This window comes from Neolamprologus brichardi, chromosome 1 (genome assembly GCF_056152115.1).
Source record: "Neolamprologus brichardi isolate AB-2024 chromosome 1, ASM5615211v1, whole genome shotgun sequence".
Taxonomy (NCBI): domain Eukaryota; kingdom Metazoa; phylum Chordata; class Actinopteri; order Cichliformes; family Cichlidae; genus Neolamprologus; species Neolamprologus brichardi.
In genome coordinates, this window is record NC_142104.1 from 41,729,226 (window position 1) to 41,751,254 (window position 22,029).

General features: G+C 41.8%; 1 protein-coding gene across 12 annotated transcripts in view; it reads right to left on the reverse strand.

Moving 5' to 3' along the window:
* The window catches only part of LOC102789834 (serine/threonine-protein kinase BRSK2-like), a 161,700-nt gene that overhangs the window by 46,274 nt on the left and 93,397 nt on the right, over positions 1-22,029 (reverse strand). For all 12 annotated transcript variants that reach the window (XM_087842226.1, XM_087842252.1, XM_087842270.1 and 9 more), the window contains exons 3-5: positions 12,431-12,516; positions 5,819-5,959; positions 2,639-2,755 (exon numbers count right to left, since the gene is read on the reverse strand). In XM_087842226.1, coding sequence (XP_087698352.1) covers positions 2,639-2,755; positions 5,819-5,959; positions 12,431-12,516 — 344 coding nt within the window. The remainder of the gene's footprint in view (positions 1-2,638; positions 2,756-5,818; positions 5,960-12,430; positions 12,517-22,029) is intronic.

Below are 22,029 nucleotides of genomic sequence, written 5' to 3' on the forward strand. Positions count from 1 at the left end.
CAAGTTTTGTCATGTTTCTCACAGTTCACAACCCCCATCAGTGAAAATCGGAGTGTTCAAAGAGCAGTGCAGGAAGATGGATAAAGAATCTCACAGTCGTAGCAGACACTTGCAGAAGCAATGAGCGAAAATATGCCAGAAAGTGAAAGACTCTGAAGTGCTGCAGAAAGAGCACTGCGAGCTGTGATAGAGTCAAAGGGAGCGTTAAGTACTGACAATGCATGGTGCCAAAATATGGGCTCTGTGCTCTTTGCCTTCCTTTTTAAATATTGCACTTTCTGCTTTTTGAAACATGGTCATTTTTCACAAAAAGAAATTCTCTAGTATTTCCTCTCATGTGTGCATTTTAAATAATCTAATAATTGCACAATTGCAGCAGAACTAACTGTACTCTGGAGCTTCCCTGTGCCGATTCATCATGGAATAAACGAAGCGGAGAGCATGACTTCTTCCAGCAGCATCCCATCTAAACTCGCAGAGTAAACACACACTCCATCTTCACTCGCAACATACTTAATTATGATAATGTATGTAAACCCAGTCGATCTGAACTACTCAAACACACTCATGTCAAAATACACTAACTGCAATCTAATTACACCCGAGCTAATTTTCATCCTTCCCTTCCCGCTGGAGGCAGCTCGCTCATTTAATGAATTCCATTAACGTCACATGAAGTGAAAGACTCTTTTGACTTACGAGAGATATTTAAAGGATCGCTCAGCGAAAGAGTAATCTGACAGACCCCAACACGGACACGGTGTCAGCGTGAGCTTGAAGACTATTAGCGACTCGAAAGCCCCACTGAATCCAATCGATGCACGCGTACCGCCAGCTCCACTGAATGCTCAGCAAACAGCCATAAATGACTGAAAATATGCAGATAAAAAATCCATGTGCAGAAGTCTAAACTAGGTCCAGAAGTAAAGGACGCCCTATACTGGTTCAGTTATATGGAAGATTTCCAGTATCCATCCTATCAGACTATAAGGTACGCCCCAAAGAAAGACTCGGCATGTATCGGCAGTGTTGGGAAGGTTACTTTTAAAATGTATTCCATTACAGATTACAGATTACATGCCCCAAAATGTATTCTGTAACGTATTCTGTTACGTTACTCAATGAGAGTAACGTATTCTGAATACTTTGGATTACTTAATATATTATCATGCTGTTTACAACTACATGAATGTACTATTGCTGTGATTTATTACTGTTACTGAAGGTCCGCGGCTCCGAACCGTAGTAAAGGGACCTCTGGCTAATACGGTGGGTTCTGTGTCGGGCTCGTAGCTGAAAACTAGCTTTACTTTGTTGTCTGGGTCAACTTTGCTAGCAGAGACAGAGAGAGGCGTTGAAAGGCTGCTCCAACGGAACTTATTGTTTCGGAGGAAAACACGAACACGGTGTACAGTCGAGTCTTAATAGCTTACTTACAACTGGGCTCGTCAGGCTCTCTTCTTGGCTGCAGTGGTTATTATTATATTTACATGCTTCCAGCTCCTGTTTCTGCTCGATGACAGCTGTACTTTTCCTTTTTCTCCCTCCCTCGCTCACAGACACATAACGTGTATGGCAGTCCATTCTCCCTGCAGCACGGACTACACTGCCCATGATGCTACATTCTTTAGCGCTATACCTGTAGCATTCTGCCTATTAGCTTAGCACAGCAACAACAAAAAGGCCTCTCTCACCCAGGAAACACGCAGAGAGAGAGCGTCACCCTGTAACCATGGCAACCGTAACGCTGCCGCCTGGAACAACAGAACGTAGCTGTCAAACAAAACCCAAACAGTCCTGACCCGCCACAATATGAAACAGGGAAGTACCGCCGTGTAATCCATTTATTTCAACAAAGTAACTGTATTCTAAATACCACCTTTTTAAACGGTAACTGTAACGGAATACAGTTACTCATATTTTGTATTTTAAATACGTAACAGCGGTACATGTATTCCGTTACTCCCCAACACTGTGTATCGGCACATCACATGTCAGATTTGCCAACATTTCCACATCATATTTTGTTTTATTGGCGATTCGGACACACAACCAGCACACAACATGTACAGCACAGGGTCAAACTGTCCACATGTTTGTATACTGGAGCACTTTGACTGCAGATATTTGTCTCCCTCCTGCTTTGTGCAGCATTTCTGAGCCAGAGCCGTCAAGCTTTAGCCGTTCCACATGGCTGACTCTGGGAAATGCTGCTTGGCCTACAGCTGACCAGCACATATCCTGTAGAGCCCACAAAGACTTCACAACAAAATACTAGGAAAGGTTTCTACTGCTGGAACAATCATTTTTCATTACGCTTTTGATTTATAGCAAACCAAAAGATTGTTGCTGGTTCTAACAAGATGCTGGAAAAATGACACTGTGAACCATTATGTCTCGAGAGAGTCAGAAACAAAGAGCTAAAGCAGGTTTTCAGCTGAGAGGTAAATGGAAAGACTGGCGAGTTAAAGGGATTTAAAGTCATGCAAATCAAGATGTGCAAATAATAACCATGGAATACATTTAGAACAGTAATAACATCCATTGTTCTGTTCAGCATGTTCACGTTTGGTGCTCGTTATAAAGAACTCAAAGCATAACTTGGTATAATTTGCAAGTCAATAACTTGAATACTAACCCGCAGCTGGTCTCCAGCAGACTGTCCCCGACCTGCAGAGACGCCATGCCAAAGTCTGCTATCCTGATGTTGTTCTTCTCATCTAACAACAAGTTCTCGGGCTTCAAATCTCTGTGGCTGCCAGAGAACAGCAAAGACAGAGATGACAGACATGAGTCTACTCGTGATACATTTTCTTGGTGGTGGCTTTTCAAGGGACTTGAATTGGTTATATGACTCTGTTCAACAGGACAAACATCACAGCAGGAAATAATAAGTGAGACAATCTGAGCCCAGCTGGAGCCATGACTCTACATGCACATGGGCCTTATATTTTCAGCTGCAACCCTGGTGGTGCTAAACAGTCTGAGGGCAAGTAAAGAAACACATAATTGAACCTGGAGCGTAGGCTGGTTTCTAACCTTTATTCAAGGTCTTATTGTCTGCACGCTGAGGTCCACAGGATCCTTCAGGAATGGTGACATTACAAAGTACTGTTGGAAAATGACTCTTCAGTTGCTCTGTGACCTCAGTGAACACGTTACTTATAGAGAGTCGAGTCTAGGGCTGGGTGATATGACCCAAAATTCATATCTCGATATTTTTTAGCTGGGTGGCGATATAAGATATATATCTCGATATTTTTTTTAAAGCCATAAGTTAAGAACAAAAAGAGAGTTCTTAGTCACACTGTGTCCCAGATGTCACACAGGCATTTTTATTTACATACAGCATAGATTTACATGAAGAAATTACTCAAAAATAAATTATCAGCATTTATTAGATAATCATGCTCCATAAATAAAAGAAAACAATGTTGTTTTTTCACACAATACGGTAATATTACGTTGAAGAACAGTACGTATCACTCCGCGAGGCTCCAGACTACGGTAGCCGTAATGCTCCGACAATCCATCAAGCGCTGCAGCTCCTTAGCTTAGCAAAGTCGTACTAAAACATTTTTTGACAGATTGCTGAGCGCCGTGTAGCACATAAAATCGGTTAGTGGTCAGTAAGCACAACCAGAATTCATACATAAGGCGCGCTGTCAACTTTTGAGAAAATGAAAGGATTTTAGGCCGTGCAGCCCCTGTGGGCTGCATGTCGTTAGCGTGGTTAGCGTGGTTAGCTCGTTAGCGCGGTTAGCTCGTTAGCGCGGTTAGCTCGTTAGCGCGGTTAGCTCGCTAACACGTTGACGCCGTTCAGCACCACAACTAGCTAACTGAGATTTGCCGTGTCCATCTTGTTGCTGCCTGCAGGTGAAGCTATGGGGGAGGAGGGGGAGTTGTGTTCAGTGAAGGAGAGGCGAGGCCGAGTAACGTTGCGTAGAGACAAAAGTGGACGAAAGAGAGGCAAACTTGTGGCTATGTTAAAACGTAACATAGACTATATCGATATAAAGGATATTGTCACATCTTATATCTCGCATGAAAATATATCGATATTTTTTAAAAACTCGATATATCGCCCAGCCCTGGTCGAGTCTACAAATTGATTTTGTAAATTATGGTTGTGATTAAAGTCACGTGGGAGGATGAAGCATGCTATGCTTTAGGACAGGGGTGATGGTGACAGCAAGATCAGCTTGATGATTTTAAACCAGGGCAGCAGAGAATAATATGTGATGGGACGTCCATGTTTTAAAAATATAACATTCATTTTCCCATTTTGTGATGTTCCCAGTGTGAACACTGGTGCCTCTACAGCACACCAGGATCATGCACTGTAAGAATCTGTTCCACACTGATCAGTTTAGCAGTTTTAAATTGTCCCACGAGGGACTCAAAGTAGTGAATACAGAAGGTCATCAGAGCTGTGCCAGCTTTCGCAGTCATGTCCCGACCTCAGGGAAACGGCCTTTAATGTTTTCTGTAATCTAGACCAGGTGATTGCAACTCATCAGCGGCTGAAAGAGTCAAATACGAGTCCACAGTTTTACTTAAAACCAGCGAGGGAAATAAAACGCAGACATACAGAGCTCGAGTTTTGTGCGTCTTTCTTACAGAAAACACACAGCGGAGAATAAATGTGCTCCTTAAAAGTCGAACACTTGATGTCTAACGCTGAGACTCAAAGGCAGAACATCTTTGATGTGCAATTGCTCTTGTGTTGCAGTCATGTGTGGAGGAACTAAAGGTGGTCTCAGAGATGAAAAGAGATCAAGAGGAGCTGCAGCCTCTGAAGTCAGCTGCAGCTGATGAGGAAAGAGGCTGCAGGAGGATGAATGTCTCGTTCTTCACACATCCGAATGGAGCAAACACTCCAGTGTTTGTAGAAACGATAGAAAAGTCATAAAAATTCGCTAGAATATAAACTACAGTAAGAATGCTTTGATCTTTTTATTAGTTCGTTAAGTGCTCATTAAACTAAATGCAAATTCCCTCAAAGGTGAAGAAGCAGGGTGGGGCAATGAACTCCGTTAATGTGTTATGACTAACTGACTCAGTTTTACGATACTGCATTTGGTAAACAGATTTTTGCCCTCACGCTGCAGTCAGCCTGACCTTAAATCTGCAACATGTCTTTGCAATACAAGACTCAGCTGGACGCTGGATATTGTGCGCTTCATGTGACTTTTTGTTTAATTGTGTGGGGTGAGGATGACAAAAGATTTGAAGAAACCGACACAGACTTGCAATTTTTGCAGATTTATCACAGTTAACTGGCGTATTAATACAAACAGATTACATTTAGATGCCCTTTGACCTCATTCAGTCACACTGATAGCAGACTGATGCCTGTCCAATTATTGCCGTATTAACACACCAAAGTTGCTTTGAAGACAGCAACTTCCTGAGAGTGGCTGCAGACCTGGTCCTCATCGTTTAAGCAAAGGCAACGAGATCAGTTTATTGTGCTCGGTCGCACTTGTGATGGCTCAGAGCAGAGCTGTGAAGCACAGCTTGGATATATTCTTCAAATATTGTGCCATAAATGATTCCATGTCCTAGTAAAAACACCTGCTGGCCTCACCTGGTCCGTTTGATGTGTGTGTGCGGAGCTACCTGAGACTCACCCACACACTTGTGTACTTTCGAAAATGTATAATTACAAATTGCTGTGATAAATTATCTGTTTTGCTGCACCCTGATGTTTGCCCTGTAGAACAGAGTTACATGGGAAGTCCATTTCTCCCCAGCACTCCTGGCTAAAACCCAACCCTCAGTGATGAAACCCAATATTTGTCTCTGAGTGACAAACCATATGGAGTGGCTGTGGCAGAAGTCCAAAGCGGAGATGATTTGTCTGAAGAACTTTCGAGCCTCTTTCGGTGTTAGCCGGCCTTTCTTCACCAGGTAATCAAAAAGCTCCCCACCAGACACATGCTCTAGCACCAGGTATCTGCAAAAGAAGACAGAGGCCAAATACATGTGACGGGAAACCTCTGAAACCTGCAATACCAGTAAAACAAGGAACACTTAATGCTGCATGTCTACAGTGGTCCCTCACTAAATCGCTGTTTTGCGGGGTTTTTTGTGCAATTTTGCATACTTTCTATTTTCTATTTATTTTTACAGCGCGTTGTGTTCTGCGTCCTGATTGGCTGTAGACCACTGTCAATCAATCTTGTGCCGTGTCTCCTGTACAGTACAGAATGTGTTCAGTTTGTCAAATTTACATAAATCTTTGATCTTAGCAGCGTGACGCTGAAGGGCTGGACTGTGTGTTTGTAAGTTTTCTCCTCAACAAACAACAATGTCGACGAAACGTTGTCACCTGCGGGAGCCTTTGGTTTCCTTCTATAACACTGGACTTCTTTTTCTACGAAGGTTTGAACTTTGTGAGTAAACAAATGTTCACGCCTGTCTGAGAAAAGTGTATAAAGTGTGTAGTGACGGGTTTTACAGCCTTAAAACATCTATAACAATTGTAAAAAATATAAAGTTGACTACTTCATGGATTTCGCTTATCGTGGGTATCGATGGGTACCGGTATCCGGTGCCATGATGGCACCAGTTCTAACATAAACGGTAGTAACCAGACCGAAAAGCCGCGCACATTTCGGTGCTTTATTTCGGTGGGTTTTTTTTCCTGAGATGTGATACACTTTAGATTCTAGCCAATCATTTTACGTTTCCGAGGATAGTAGGCGGGTCCAGGTACGTACGTTCTTTTAGAGCAGAGCTACAGATTAAAAATGCCCAAGGCGAAGCGGTCAAAGTCTGGCTGTACTTCACAGCAAAAGATGCAAACTCAGCAGCTGCAACAAGTGCTTTAAGCTGATACTGTGATACTGTCAAAGGAGGTAACACCTCGAATCCGATGAAACACCTGGCGACGCATAGCGGTTTTTTTAAAAGCCGAGAAATGCGCCGTATTTGATAGCTTGCTGCGAGACCTCACACCGAGCACATCTACTGTGGGTGTGGTGCCTGTTATCGGACCCGGAGTTAGCAACATCCCCCAAAATCCCGAAGAGGAGAGTCCTGGCCCCTAGCCCTGCCAGTGTAGCAGAAATGATGAAGATGATGATGCAGCAGCAGCCGTTCTTCTCTGCGTGAGTAGCTTCATGTTGTTCGTGTGTAATTTACGTTGAGTAGGCTAACCACGTTATTACATTAATGCATGTAAGGTGAACTAGCAAACATCATCATAGCTACATGTGGCTGTCTTCTTGTTTGATGGCAGATACTCCCTTCACCCTGGACAAAAAGGCTAAAATGACCAAAGAAAAAGTGGAAAACAGTTAAACATGAGAGGTTTTTGGACAAAGTTTGTGTTTTTTCCATTGTTTAAGCTGCTTCCAGCCAAGAGTGATACCATATATGCCACATAGCTGCAGAAAAGGCTAACATTGTTATCTTTTTACAAAAAAACAGCTGAACATGAGAGGTTTTTGGACCAATTTTGTGTTCTCCATTCTTTAAGCACCGGTTTGAGCACCGTTTAAGCACCGGCACCGTTTCAAAAGTACCGGTTTGGCACCGGTATCGGATAAGACCTAAACGATACCCATCCCTAATCGTGGGTTATTTTTCGAACGTAACTCCCGTGACAAACGAGGGACTGCTGTACATTAGTATTACAATTATACATTAGCATTTTAACCCTGTGATGTCATCAGCAGTTCTAACCCTATTAGAAGATGTAAATGTTTTCAATTGTTCTCCCAACACTTTGCAATTAGAACACAAAGAGAGTAATCATCATTCTGCTCGAGGTGACTGTTCATATCAATAAAACTGGATTGAATTGAACTGAAAAACTGGCTTTTTGTGCAGTTCGAGTTGTCACTGATGGTGACTGAGAACCTGGACAGTTAATGTCTGATTGATAATGGAGTTTCCCACATTGTAACAAAAGCCAGTTTTTAGGGCTACTGAGACGCAGTTTGATCACCATAAACACATTTTTAGCCCAATTTTCTTTTTATAATAATATTTTAGAGAAACCTTCAACATGACCACTTTTTGTTGTAATTAATAGACTAACCTGCCCTGACAGCTCACTGACACTGACTACATATAAGGAACAAAGCCAAAACGACCCACAGCCATAAATTAGTAAGAAGTCTTTGGTCACGTGTCTGGAACGTGGGGTTCTTAAAGAACCGTCTCCTAGGAGAATTCATTGTTTTCTGCTGCTTCCCTCCAGAAGATAAGATCATTATCTTGAAGTGATGAAGTGAAGGTTAATAAATTGTGTTGCAGCTGCAAGTCTTTATCACAACTGTCGCAGAAATGTGGCTCTTTGTGTGACCACTACCACGTGCATGTGATATCGTGCCACTGAGCCAAATGTAGAAGCTGAAAGTGTGAGGGACTTTTAGCCTTTATGACCGAACACTTTGAGTGAAGACGCACAACCAATGGTTTAGGGTGCGTCTGAACCCCGTCCTCTGCGAATATCAGCCTGCTTTCCATTTTTGTTGTGACTCCAAGGCAAAGTAAGATTAGTTGTGTGTTGAACTAATCAGTAATGTGTTGAAAACAAGCCTCAGATGAGCCAGAATGTTTCTGCAGATAGAAACAATTCGAGAAAAGCGACCTCTCGTGGTCAGTCGCTCTCAGTTTGATTGTTGCCTAGAAATGTAACACAACCTGAGATGACCTTATTTCAGCCGTCGCAATTTTTGCAATCAAATAGTAAAGTAAAACACACGATGTAATTTCCTGGACCAAAACGAAAAGATCTCCCACAGTTACGTTAGTAAAGAACCTCCAATCATGTAACATTACATTAAATGTACTTCCCATCCGAGTCCCTACAGATCCGCTGGTTCATTTTCCCCTCAAATCGAAAGAAGCATTATTGGAATAATTGGGTTATAAACTAAAGAGTATTTAGCTGTGATGTGTTGAAGTCACCACATTGATGCACAACATAAATCCCTGAGAAAATCCCCAACCCATGTGGGTTTGTGGTTTTATCCATCTCCTGTGTTCATCCGTCTCCGAGCCGTGGCTGAGCCGGCTCCTCCTGCAGCCCGTCTTCCCCGGGGCCTGATTTATTAGCAGATTAAGGGATCTGCTCGAGCATTTACCCATCACAGCTATTTAAATTAGAAACACGCTCGGGCGTGATTTGTGAGTGTGAGAATTTCAAACTGTTTGCATCCATGATGACCGTTCGTCCACATCCTCGCAACATTAAGAAAACAAATTCCCGCTCCATTTGACAGCAGCACCTTTATCAATTATTGAACAACATATTAAGCCACGCCACTGGAGCACAGCCATCACATGCACGAGATTAATGTATACAATAAAACCCGTGCGCGAACGCTTGAGTCGCCGGGGGCCGGTTAAAGTGACGGGAACCAAAGAAGCATTTCTAATCAAATCCCGGAGCTCAGATTGCTGCTCGTGTAAACGTTGTCCTGTTGTACAGTGCTGCCGACTGTTAGTGAGACGTTTGGCTTATCAGTGCCGTTTGTCAGCCGTTAAAGAGCCGTCGCAAAATTACAATTCTCCTAATATGAGAGTGTAGCATCGTTCTCTGTGGATTCACAATAGCAACCGTTTCCAAGCTTGTTTATGGACACAGTGTCTGAATCATCTTTGAGGCCTGAAGTTGAGGATGAATGAATGACTTAATTTAAAAAAATATGAATAAATTTATTACTAGGGATGGGTACCGGTATCCGGTGCCATGATGGCACCGGTTCTGACATAAACGGTAGTAACCAGACCGAAAAGCAGCGCACATTTCAGTGCTTTATTTCGGTGCTTTTTTTTTCCTGAGCTGTGATACACTTTAGATTCTAGCCAATCATTTTACGTTTCCGAGGATAGTAGGCGGGTCCAGGTACGTACGTTCTTTTAGAGCAGAGCTACAGATTAAAAATGTCCAAGGCGAAGCGGTCAAAGTCTGGCTGTACTTCACAGCAAAAGATGCAAACTCAGCAGCTGCAACAAGTGCTTTAAGCTGATACTGTGATAATGTCAAAGGAGGTAACACCTCAAATCTGATGAAACACCTGGCGACGCATAGCGTTTTTTTTAAAGCTGAAAAATGCGCCGTATTTGATAGCTTGCTGCGAGACCTCACACCAAGCGCATCTACTGCGGGTGTGGTGCCTGTTATCGACCCGGAGTTAGCAACATCCCCCAAAAACCCGAAGAGGAGAGTCCTGGCCCCTAGCCCTGCCAGTGTAGCAGAAATGATGAGGATGATGATGCAGCAGCAGCCGTTCTTCTCTGCGTGAGTAGCTTAATGTTGTTCGTGTGTAATTTAGTTGAGTAGGCTAACCACGTTATTACATTAATGCATGTAAGGTGAACTAGCAAACATCATCATAGCTACATGCGGCTGTCTTCTTGTTTGATGGCAGATACTCCCTTCACCCTGGACAAAAAGGCTAAAATGACCAAAGAAAAAGTGGAAAACAGTTAAACATGAGAGGTTTTTGGACAAAGTTTGTGTTTTTTCCATTGTTTAAGCACTGCTTCCAGCCAAGAGTGATACCATATATGCCCCATAGCTGCAGAAAAGGCTAACATTGTTATCTTTTTACAAAAAAACAGCTGAACATGAGAGGTTTTTGGACCAATTTTGTGTTCTCCATTCTTTAAGCACCGGTTTGAGCACCGTTTAAGCACCGGCACCGTTTCAAAAGTACCAGTTTGGCACCGGTATCGGATAAAACCTAAACGATACCCATCCCTATAGATTAGCATTTTATATTACTTTATATTTTTATAACTCAACTCTGGATGAATGGGTTCAATTTCTTCAGGTTTAAGCCGACTGATGAAAGGCCTTCGTGCTGTTGTTCATTTGAGTTGGCATCATGCTCATTGTGACAAAGTAGATGAGCAATTGTAATGCTCTCCACGTGTCCCAGATGTGTTGACTTTTTTTGCACGTCATGCACATTATTGTGTCAAAGTAACACTGCTGCCCGACTATCCTGGGTTTGTTTGTGCAAGCGTTCTGTTGCTGGCAAATTAAGGTAAATACTCAGTTACACGTTTCTTTATATTTTATTATGTTGCAGATTAAATCATTTGTTCATACTTTGTTCTTTCTTTCAGTCTTCATGCAGGTCAGGTGTGGGGAAAGGCCCGCCTAGCATTTCCTCATTTTAAAGTGCTGATGATGTCAGATATGACATCAGCAGGTTGAACCAAGAGGAGGGGCTTCTTCTACCATAGAAATGCTTCCTTTTGTTTGTTTCCAGGTCCGAATGGATTTGTTGAATCTTTTGTTTTTATAAATAGACCCGTTTAGCTGTTTAATGTGCTAATCAGAAGTGAGAGGAGGTTTTTGTCATTTTTAGGCTATGTCCACACGTACCCGGGTATTTTTGAAAACGCAGATTTTTCTATGTGTTTGCAGCTTTCGTCCACACGTAAACGGCGTTTTCGGTCACTGAAACGGAAATTTTTAAAAACTCTGGCCAGGGTGGATATTTTTGAAAACTCAGTTTTTGCATTTACGTGTGGACGAGAAAAACGGAGAAAACACAGAAAACACAGCGTGAAAGGTGTGCGCCTTTTTTGACGTCACACTGTGCGCCACGTTATTGTTTTGGTGAAATGAATTTCTACAATACTGTTACTGTTAATTGTTCTCTCTGCAGTTTAAATGCTTACATATACACACACAGTTACTGTCCCTCCACACATACGACTCGGTTCTGCTTCTATGCCCCAGCTTTGTTTACCATTTCCCACCGAGGCTTCTAGACTTCTGATTGGCCAACATTTCTACACGGTTATGAATATAGCGCCACCTGCTGCTTTGGCATGTTCCTAGCAGCGTTTTCCTTTATTTCTGCGTTTACGTGTGGATGGGATTATTTTTTAAAACAAAAACGGAAAATCTTTTCAAAAATACCCGTGTACGTGTGGACGTAGCCTTAGTCATCTGTGTAGTTTTAGGTCCGTCAGCTCTAGTGAGTGGTACTGGCTGCACTAACTGAAGGGAAATTGATGCCAGACTGAGGGAGGAGAGGTGAGCTGTGTTACCGCATCCATGTACTTTGAGTTTTGTTAATTTAGTTACTTTGGGGGGAAGTTTTGTTAAGTTTCACGTAAGATGGAGTTCACTGTAAATAAATTGCTCACCTCTGGAAACCTGAGTCTGCTTCCCCATCACGTTCCTTGACGTTCGAGTCTGACTACTTCACACTTATCAGTCAATTTGAAACTTTTGGTTAAAAAGTTTTTGGAGTTAAAAAGTTCGATGCTAAAGTTCTTCTGGATACGTTAACATTTGGACGAGCACTTTAATGCAGTACCTGCTATATTCAAAGCCTACAAACTCTCCTAACTCTGTTAAACAATAAATAAAAACAAAACTGTATTTTCACACATTATATTTTAAAAAGAGTGTCAACAGTGTTCACTGAGGGAGGGATATACTCACAGGTATTTCTTGTTTTCGTAGACATCGTGCAGCTTTAAAACGTGAGGATGCTCTATGAGTTTGAGAATAGCTATCTCCCGCTCCACCTGAAGACAAACACAAGAAAAAGATTCAAAAAGATGGAAGCAGACAGCCCGATGTTCTGAATAACAACACTCATAATGAGGGCTCTCACACTTTCAGCTTGTACATTTGTCTAACTTTAAAAGCTGGCGTGATACCACAGAGGTGACCGTTAACGTGCCCGAGGCGGCCACACAAACAGACACACTTCTGCGACGGCTGCGATAAACAACGCCTGCACATCTCAGACACTTGAGGATGTTTCTATATATTTATTTTGAACCGTCAGAGCAGGGATTATTCATCCTGCTACAGATCAGTGTGCGATTACACATCTGAACAGCAAAACGCTCGATGACTCATTTCAGTTTTTGAGTCTCCTGATTTGAAGAGATGGACGAATGTTCGGACAAAAACATGTTTTCGTGTTAGATGAAGGATTCCAGCATTTGACCGATTCACAGGAAGTGATGAAGCAGTCTGAATGCAGAATCAACCGGCTGCCTCATTTCAAATATGCACACACATCGCTATGAATGTATCTACATTTCATTCTGTTTGAGTGATATTTCATTATCTAAAAAAACAAGCCCCACCAAAAAACCTGCAAAACACATGTCGCAGAAGAGTACATAACAGCAGATTATATGAGAGGAGCTTTAAATGATTGTTGCCAGCAGGTGAGTGTCATGAAATGATACAGTAGTTGCACAGATGTTGCCCAAAGCTGTTTCAGTGCTAACCTGCCTGCTGTGCTCAGGATTTACTGCCAGTTGGCACCTCAGCAGGCCGGAGGGTAAACAGAGTTTAGACCTCTGTGCTGCACAAAGTAAAGTACAGCACTATTTCCTCTGTGGACACCCACAGTCTGATATCTTATTAAGCATCTCGGAGGCATTTATGTCTGCAGCTCTAATGTAAATCCTGTGGACAGATCGCTAAACGGGGAACAAGAGCGATGTCGAGTCAGACAATCCAGGCTGAAAGCTTATCACACAGGACGGAAACCACCAGAGGGCGATGAATGCTGAATCCACAGGGGGACAAAGGAATCACAATCTCTCATTTTTAATGGTAGTTGATTTATTGCAGTTTTAGACAGAAGATCCAAATCCAGTTTATTTATATGGCACGTTTAAAAACAAAAGGTTTGCCCAAAGGGCTGTACAGAAACAAAAGAAACAACCACTGACACTCACATAAGACATAATAAAACACATAGAAACCATATCAACTCAAGCCAGTCTGAACACTATCGAAAAAAGGTTTTCAAAAGCATTTTAACAGGAAACGAAGATGCTGGTCTAATATTTAAAGGCAGCGTATTCCAAAGTTTTGGGGTCATAACCAGAGATGGGCAGTAACGCGTTACAAGTAACGCATTACTGTAATCCGATTACTTTTTCAAGTAACGAGTAAAGTAAGGGATTACTCTTGCAAAAACGGTAATTAGATTACCGTTACTTTCCCGTAGGAACGCTGCGTTACTGCGTTACTAAAACCGTGATTTATTTGCGAGAATGTCTCATGACAGTGACGTAAGCGAGTGCGACGTTCGTGACAACAGCTGTGTGCAGATCAACAATGGATCATATATGGAGTGCAGAGAGAGTATGAGCGTGCAGCGTTTAAAGCGTGGAAGTACTGACCTTACTTTGAGTTTGATTCCATAAAAAGTGACAAAAACATTAGTGTCCGTTGTGCGTGGGAAGAAAACTTCTTTTAACAGCGAAAAAACCCCTAAACTTCCAAACAAGCACCGAGTAGCTACGACGTAATGGGAAACTCACAGAGACACTCGCGGATTCTTCCACTGACCGCTGCACACCTGCACCAGGGTAAACCTCCACCTACCCCACTCCTGCTTTACAGGTGAAAATAGAGCAACAGGACCGCTAGTCTTTGACTTTATTTATTTTCTGCTGTGTTTTACTTGCATCTATTTGAAAGACTGAGTGTAAACACACAAAAATATTTTATTTTATGTGCTGGAATGTGCAGAAAATAGGTTTAAATATTAAACTAATTTCTTCCAGTCAGAGAATGTTGCATTTAATAAAATGTTTGCTTGATGCATAAAGTTAAAAGATTAAAACTAATAAAACAAGTTTTAAAAAGAGACTTTTCCATTTGATTACATTTTGTATGATGATTATGCAGAAAAAGTAGAATTGGGCTGAAAGATCTATCGCTTTATCACCTATTCAGGTTGTAAATCGTGTTTTTAAAAAGTAACTAAGTAATTAATTACTTTTGAAAATAAGTAATCAGTAAAGTAACGGGATTACTTTTTGGGGGAAGTAATCAGTAATTAGTTACTGATTACTTTTTTCAAGTAACTTGACCAACACTGGTCATAACTGAAAAGGCTCGTTCTCCTCTACGCTTAAGCCTTGATTTTGGGACAACCAACAGCAGCTGGTCAGCTGATCTGAGGCTCCGTGAAGGAATATAAGGCTGAAGTAACTCAGTATGGAGGAGCAAGACCATTAAGGCATTTATAAACCAGTGTTAGGACTTTGAAATTAATTCTGTGATGAACAGGAAGCCAACGAAGAGAAGACAGGACCGGTGTTACATGTTCATAGCTGTGGGTACCAGTTAAGAGGCGGCAGCAGCATTTTGAATGAGCTGAAGACGAGCAAGAGATCGTTGGCTGACTTCAAAAAACAGCATTACAGTAGCCGTGTTGAAATAAAGGCATGTATTACCTTCTCCATGTCACCAAAAATACACAAAAAACACTCACTGCATAAAAGTTACACATTGATCTGGACGTCCACGTGGCACACAGATTCCTTACCTTCTGGAGGCGACTGCTGTCGTATAAATAAAACTGAACTGAACTGTGAGACAGCTCAGTGTGTCACACCCTGACTTGATTACACTGTGGGCGCCTGACCTGTACAACAACTGATGATCAGCTGTCTCGTCCCGTCTGTCGAGGCAGGGGGCCGTCCCTCCCCGAGCCTGGTTATTCCTGTTATAAAGGAGTTTTTCCTTGCCACTGTCACCAAGTGCTTTCTTAAAGGGGAGCTGCTTGATTGTTGCCGTTTTGAGTGTTGAAGTCAGCGGGGATCTACACCACACCACTGACATCTATTGATTGCAGAGTCTCATCACTGCTGTGCTTTAAGCAGGAGAACACATAAATGGCATCAGTCCGTCATCACTCACTCTGTCCTCACGACACGCTTCCTGCTCTTTATGTGTCAACAGGCCGGCCTGAGATGGGAGCGATCCTCTGGTGTTCCTGCTTAGGGTGATGTGACAGGTGTGAGAGAGCAGGCAGAGGCCGCCTGAAAATGACATTCTTCTATCAAAGCTCGCACAGTGAGATGTGCTGGCCACGCCAGCGTTTCCCTTTCTTCTTGTTAACCTGCAACTGTTCTCCCAAAGCTGGTGAGAAAGGCGACGCATTTCTTTATATCATTGGGTTAATTTTCAGGGTTAAATCCATCTCTGTTGGCTGCCAAGGCAAAAATCATTTGATTTTAATCCTTCTGATATAAGAAATTTAAGCTGCGTTAACAGAAAATAATAATATTGATCATTTTGCCTTCCCTCTAATCATCACTGTTTCAACAGACACCCTTGCAACATGTCTATGTGTGGTCAATGGTAGAAACGGGAGGCAGTAAAAGAGGCCAAGGCAGTACTCGGTGTGTTTTATGCTCAGTCTCTCTCAGCCCTCAAAGCAAACTAAAAATAATTATAAACCTTTTTCATTTTTTGCACAAATGCAAATAGAGACCAATGAAGCAAACTCAAGTGAGACCAGCTCTCCAAAACAAAAACTGTCTATGAGTTTAACCCTTTAAAACCGGTGGGAGCGGGCATGCTCCCAAATGACATAAAAGCACTTGCAGCAACAAAAACATAATATTCCAGAAACACGCTTTGCCGATCCGATCAGCTGTTCATAACACTTCCTACGTTGGAATAGACGTCAGCGCGAACTTTTGCATGTCCGCCATGACCTGCCCGAAACCGGAAGTGACGTCATTTTCGCGGAAATGTCGTTTTTTTTACCATATAGCCTCATGAGCCTATACTGGTGTTTTTAAAAGTTATCTTTGACTTTATGACTTTCTGTGTGGTTTCTGGGATGCTTAGGACTCATATTGCACTGCTGGAAATAGTTTATTTTGATGCATATGCTGCTTTTTTGCAAATTTGCATTATAATATTTATTTTCATTTTTCCTGCAGTATATAAAAATTGGTGTATTTCAAAAATAAAACTATGAAGACACTCAAAATAAATTTCCTGTGGTAGGAAACTATTTTGTGCAACTTTTTTGTATTTACAGTTTTGAGGGATAAGCCTCTTAAATTTCTCTAACTAGAAATATATGTTAAAAAAGCAAAAACGATTTTCAATTTTTTTGTAGTTTATTGCACTTTGTTGCAATTTATGTAATTACTATGCACTTAATGCATGCATATTATTAAAATCTGGGCTATAATGGTTGTATTGATGTATAGCAACTTGAAATGCTCCCAAAAATGGCTCCACAGCATGTAAAAATATAATATAAGCTCTGGTGAACTTGGTTCTATGGTAGGTCTTAAAGGGTTAATTAAATGGCTTTTCAGAATAGCAGGCGAGCTGCTGTCATATTTGGAAGTCAAGATTAGTAAAGAGAAATATCCATGTCAACAGTAATACTGAAAGAATCTGCAAATATGCTGACATGATAAGGTTAAAATCAGCTGTAAAGCAGTTACTATTGGTGTGCAGTACAGAGCTTTACTGTGTGATGGTGAAAAACAAAAAACAACAGGCTAGCTATCGGACTCGGATTACAAAGTTAAGAAATGAGAGAAAAAAGCTTCTTTTTCCCGCTGGACAACGTTCTGGTCACAAAGTGTTAAATGTAAAAACTTTTCCTCACAATGGTCACATGGTCTGTGGAAGATAATATAAAATGCAATCAAGTTTTTCTACATTTATTTGCATTTCCAATAAAAAAGAAAGAAAGAAAGAAAATGAAAAACAAATCTTACTTCATATCTGAAGCTGCCTGCGTTGTCAATGCTGGTAACTGTCACGTTCTGGGTCTGAGTTTCTTATGTTTTGGTTTATTTTTGCATTATGGATTATTTTCTGTGCTTTGTTGATTATTATTAGAATTCTCTGTTTCTGTTTTTTTAGGGTTTGTGTCTTATGTTTAGTGTAGGTTCACTTCTGTGTCTTTGTGAAGGGGTTTCCTGTTTTATTGTGAAGGTCTGTGTCTCATGTGAGTGTATTCAGTTTGTCTCCCTTGTCTCGTCTTGTCAATTACTTCCAGCTGTGTTCCTCCCTGTGTTCTTCTATGTCTATTTAAGACTACGTCCACACGTACACGGGTATTTTGAAAACGGAGATTTTCTGTTTTCATTTTAAAAAATAATCCCGTCCACACGTAAACGCAGAAATAAAGGAAAACGCTGCTAGGAACATGCCAAAGCAACAGGTGGCGATATATTCCTAACCGTGCAGAAATGTTGGCCAATCAGAAGTCTAGAAGCCTCGGTGGGAAAAAGTAAACAAAGCTGGGGCATAGAAGCAGAACCGAGTCGTATGTGTGGAGGGACAGTAACTGTGTGTATATGTAAGCATTTAAACACTGCAGAGAGAACAATTAACAGTAACAGTATTGTAGAAATTCATCTCACCGAAACAATAACGTGGCGCACAGTGTGACGTCAAAAAATGCGCACACCTTTGACGCTGTGTTTTCTCCGTTTTTCTCGTCCACACGTAAATGCAAAAACTGAGTTTTAGAAAATATCCACCCTGGCTGGAGTTTTTAAAAATCTCCGTTTTCAGTGACCGAAAACGCCGTTTACGTGTGGACGAAAGGTGCAAACGCATAGAAAAATCTGCGTTTTCAAAAATACCCGGGTACGTGTGGACGTAGCCTAAGTCGTGTCTACTGGTGCACTGGTCGCTGGTCTGTCTGTGAATCTACTGTGTGTTCTCCCTGCTATCAACCTCCATATGCCTCTGCTGACTCATGTTCGTGTTCTGGTTTGCTGTTTTGTAGTTTAGTTTTGTTCCAGTATAGTTTAGCTTTAGCTCTGTTTTGCCATTTTTCCCCTTGTGTTTTATGTTACAATAAACCACCTTCACATGGATCCTCATTTATTTCTCCCACACGGCTCACTCCTTTTGCTGTGACAGAGCTGGAAGTTCAGGAATTGTGTGGAAAATATGCCAACGTTCAAAAATCTTGCCTGCTGGCAGTGTTGAGGAGGAATGGAGTACCAGCGTTACGTATTTAAAACACAAAATATGAGGGCGACCGTGGCTCAAGAGTTGGGAGTTCGCCTTGTAATTGGAAGGTTGCCGGTTCGAGCCCCGGCTTAGACAGTCTCGGTTGTTGTGTCCTTGGGCAAGACTCTTCACCTGCCGCCTATTGGTGTTGGCCAGAAGGGCCGATGGCGCCTCTGTCAGTGCGCCCCAGGGTGGCTGTGGCTACAATGTAGCTTGCCTCCACCAGTGTGTGAATGGGTGTGTATAGCGCTTTGGGGTCCCTAGGCGGGACTAGTAAAAGCGCTATACAGGCCATTTACCATTTATTTGTATTCTGTTACAGTTACCGCTTAAATAAGTTATAATTAGAATATAGTTACTTTGTTGAAATGTCCTGTTTCATATGTTAGCCTATCCCCTCCCTAATCGTGGTAATTCCACACATTGCCAGAAACCCAAACAAAACACACAATAAGCAGCTCTAATGTAAGCGTCCTGCTAATGTTGGTGGCGGTTAACCCTAACCTTACTGCAAATGTTTTGTTGTCGTCATCTCATCGATTTGTCTGTGGAACAATCAGCCATTAAAACTACCAGGATTAAATATTGTGTGCTTCTCGTAACAGCTCTGACCAGTTGGAGCGTGAATGAAGCCAGGAGCTCTGGGGTTCTCCCGGGAACTTGTTCTGACAAATTCTCCATCAGATCCTTTCCGTTGTCAGGGATATGGAGAGAGGTCCCAGTGGATCAGGCTTGTCCTGGCACATGATGATTGTTTGGATTGCTATCTGATGTGTTGGGAGGCCAATGCCATGAATTGTTGTTCGTCAGTCTAGTTGCACTTTCCCACAGGACAGTGTAAATGCCACCATTGTGCTTAGTTTGCAACAATGTTCAGGTAGGAGGTGCACGTCTTGGTGTTATATCTTTCACTGGTCAGTATTTGTAACATTATGGCGATGCAATCTTTGGTCAGCACACTTCAGGTAACGAGGTGTGCATGTTCCCACCTCCCACAAGCGCTCTCAAAGCAGGATGGCTGCAGGTGCAGCACATCAGCCCAGCCTCCTGCTATCACATCTAATTAGCCTCATTTTCATCTCCTCACACAATCGTGCACACACTGTAGCATGGCAGAGGCTAATTAAACTCATGTACAAGACAAACAGACGTTGAACCCCGGCCGTCCCCGTGCGAGCTACGACGCTGACATTTATTAAGCTCGATTACGACCCATATGGTTTTTTAATGTGCGGTAATAAAGTGTGAAGGCACGTAGATGGGCTGGGGGTGGGGTGGGAGTAAAAGCGAGCGGCAGCACAGGTGAAACGCTGTTACTCTGATCACGTCGGAGACTCGTCTATCCTTCAACCACCATCTCCGCTCAACTTAATTAACTTTGCCTCATCCTCTCCATTGAGGTCTCCAGCTTTGCTCAGTGTCATCAAAAAGGCATTAGCATATCAGCTTTTATCAAGTTAGAGCATGCATAATGCAGCCTATAAGACACAAAGAAGTGTCGGCTTTAAATTGAGTTAACATTAATGATGCATTAATGTAAAGCCATTATAGCTTTAGAACACATTCATATCTTGGACACCGTCAGTCAGAGATGGAGTATCTCTAAGCTGAACCCTTAAAAGTCGTTTTCGAGCCTTATCTTTATCTGAAAGACAGAATTTAAAAATATATTGCTGTTGGTATTTCTAACAACCTCTTCTGCTCATTTAAAGCTCTGGATTTTTATTCTGGGACCTGAGCTTTCCATGACTCATCGTTCAAAAATAGTCGCTGTGTATCACACACTGGGCCTTGATGCAGGCTGACAGTGGCTTTAGCTCCTCCTTCTTTAATGCTACTCTTTGAGCCAACTTTATTCGTCTTGGCTGTTTCTCATAAGCAGAAGGTTTGATGAGCTGGGCTTCTGTTGTCAGAGGTGTCTGTGCTCTCAATGACATCATATAGTAGAAAAATAAAGATGCAGGGATGACTTGAGCACTGACCACATTTTTTTCTGGCAGCCCAACTGCTTCTTTATTTAAAATCTCAAGAGGTTCATACTACATACTACTGAGTAGAGATGGCATGATACCACTTTTTTATGTCTGATACCGATATCATAAATTTGGATATCTGCCAATACCGATATGAATCCGATACAGTGTTTTTTAATCAATAAAACTGTTTTTTTAATATCTTGCTGCATTTTGTATAAGTTCATACTCAAGTTTAAATAAACAACAACACTAAAGCTATTCTGTTATACCTGTATGCAAAAAACACACTGCACCCAAAATATTTCATAGTTCTGCAACACTGATCAATCTAATAAACTTAAACCTGCTCCATCCTCCCTATTCTGGTATTTTAAAGAGTACTTAGCAGAAATAACTAGAAAGAAACCTAACTAATAGGGCTCTAAAACTCCCAGCAAAAAAAATAGGAAACCCCCCACCCTCCACCTCATGATGCTTAATCGATGTAATCAACTTTAATTTGATGCAGTGTGAAAAAAATGCCCAGAATTAAATTATTTTTCAAGAATAATTAAATAGATTCAACATCTTTCTTCAACAGAACTGCAGACTGCACAGATGGTATCTTCCCAAAGGAAAAAGTAGTATAGCTTACTAGGGTATATTAGACTTAACAGTTACTATATACAGTAATGGACTTCTATACATTTTACATCAGATTAAAACTTTGGGTGTAAGAGTCGAAAAATTATTTATTAAAAGCTCGACATTTTAAATGAGAATAAGAAAGAAAAGTATGTCTTTGTGCCCCCTTTTCCCTGTTCATGCCCTATCGGCCCCCCTGGCTAAACTTTGCTAGATCCGCCCCTGCACAGTTACCAGCCGTCAGCTGCGTAAAAAAAGATCCTGGTGTAGAAAGTAATATTAAATAAATTCTAACAACAGCTTATCAAGCTTAAACGTGCTGCTGTTGTTCAGCCGCTGGTTTCCTCTTTCTGGTGCAAAGTGGGACAAAAACTAAGAAGAGAGACGGACTCACGACAGAAAAGCTGATCAGCTGATCATTGATCAGCTTCATGATTGAAGTAGTAGCAAGAAGAGGCAGTCGCTCCATATATCGGTTGTTAAGCTTAACGCTGGAATGCTTTACAGACATTCAGAGATGAACTTACACACTTGCTTTACTTCTCTCTGGGAAAACTTCCTCGGAGATGAAATGCTGGTTTGGTAGCGAAGCTACAAATACACACAGCTGCTCTATCACGTGAGCACACTGCTGCGACGTGCTACGGTTATGAGGCGAGTTACGCCGTGTCACAA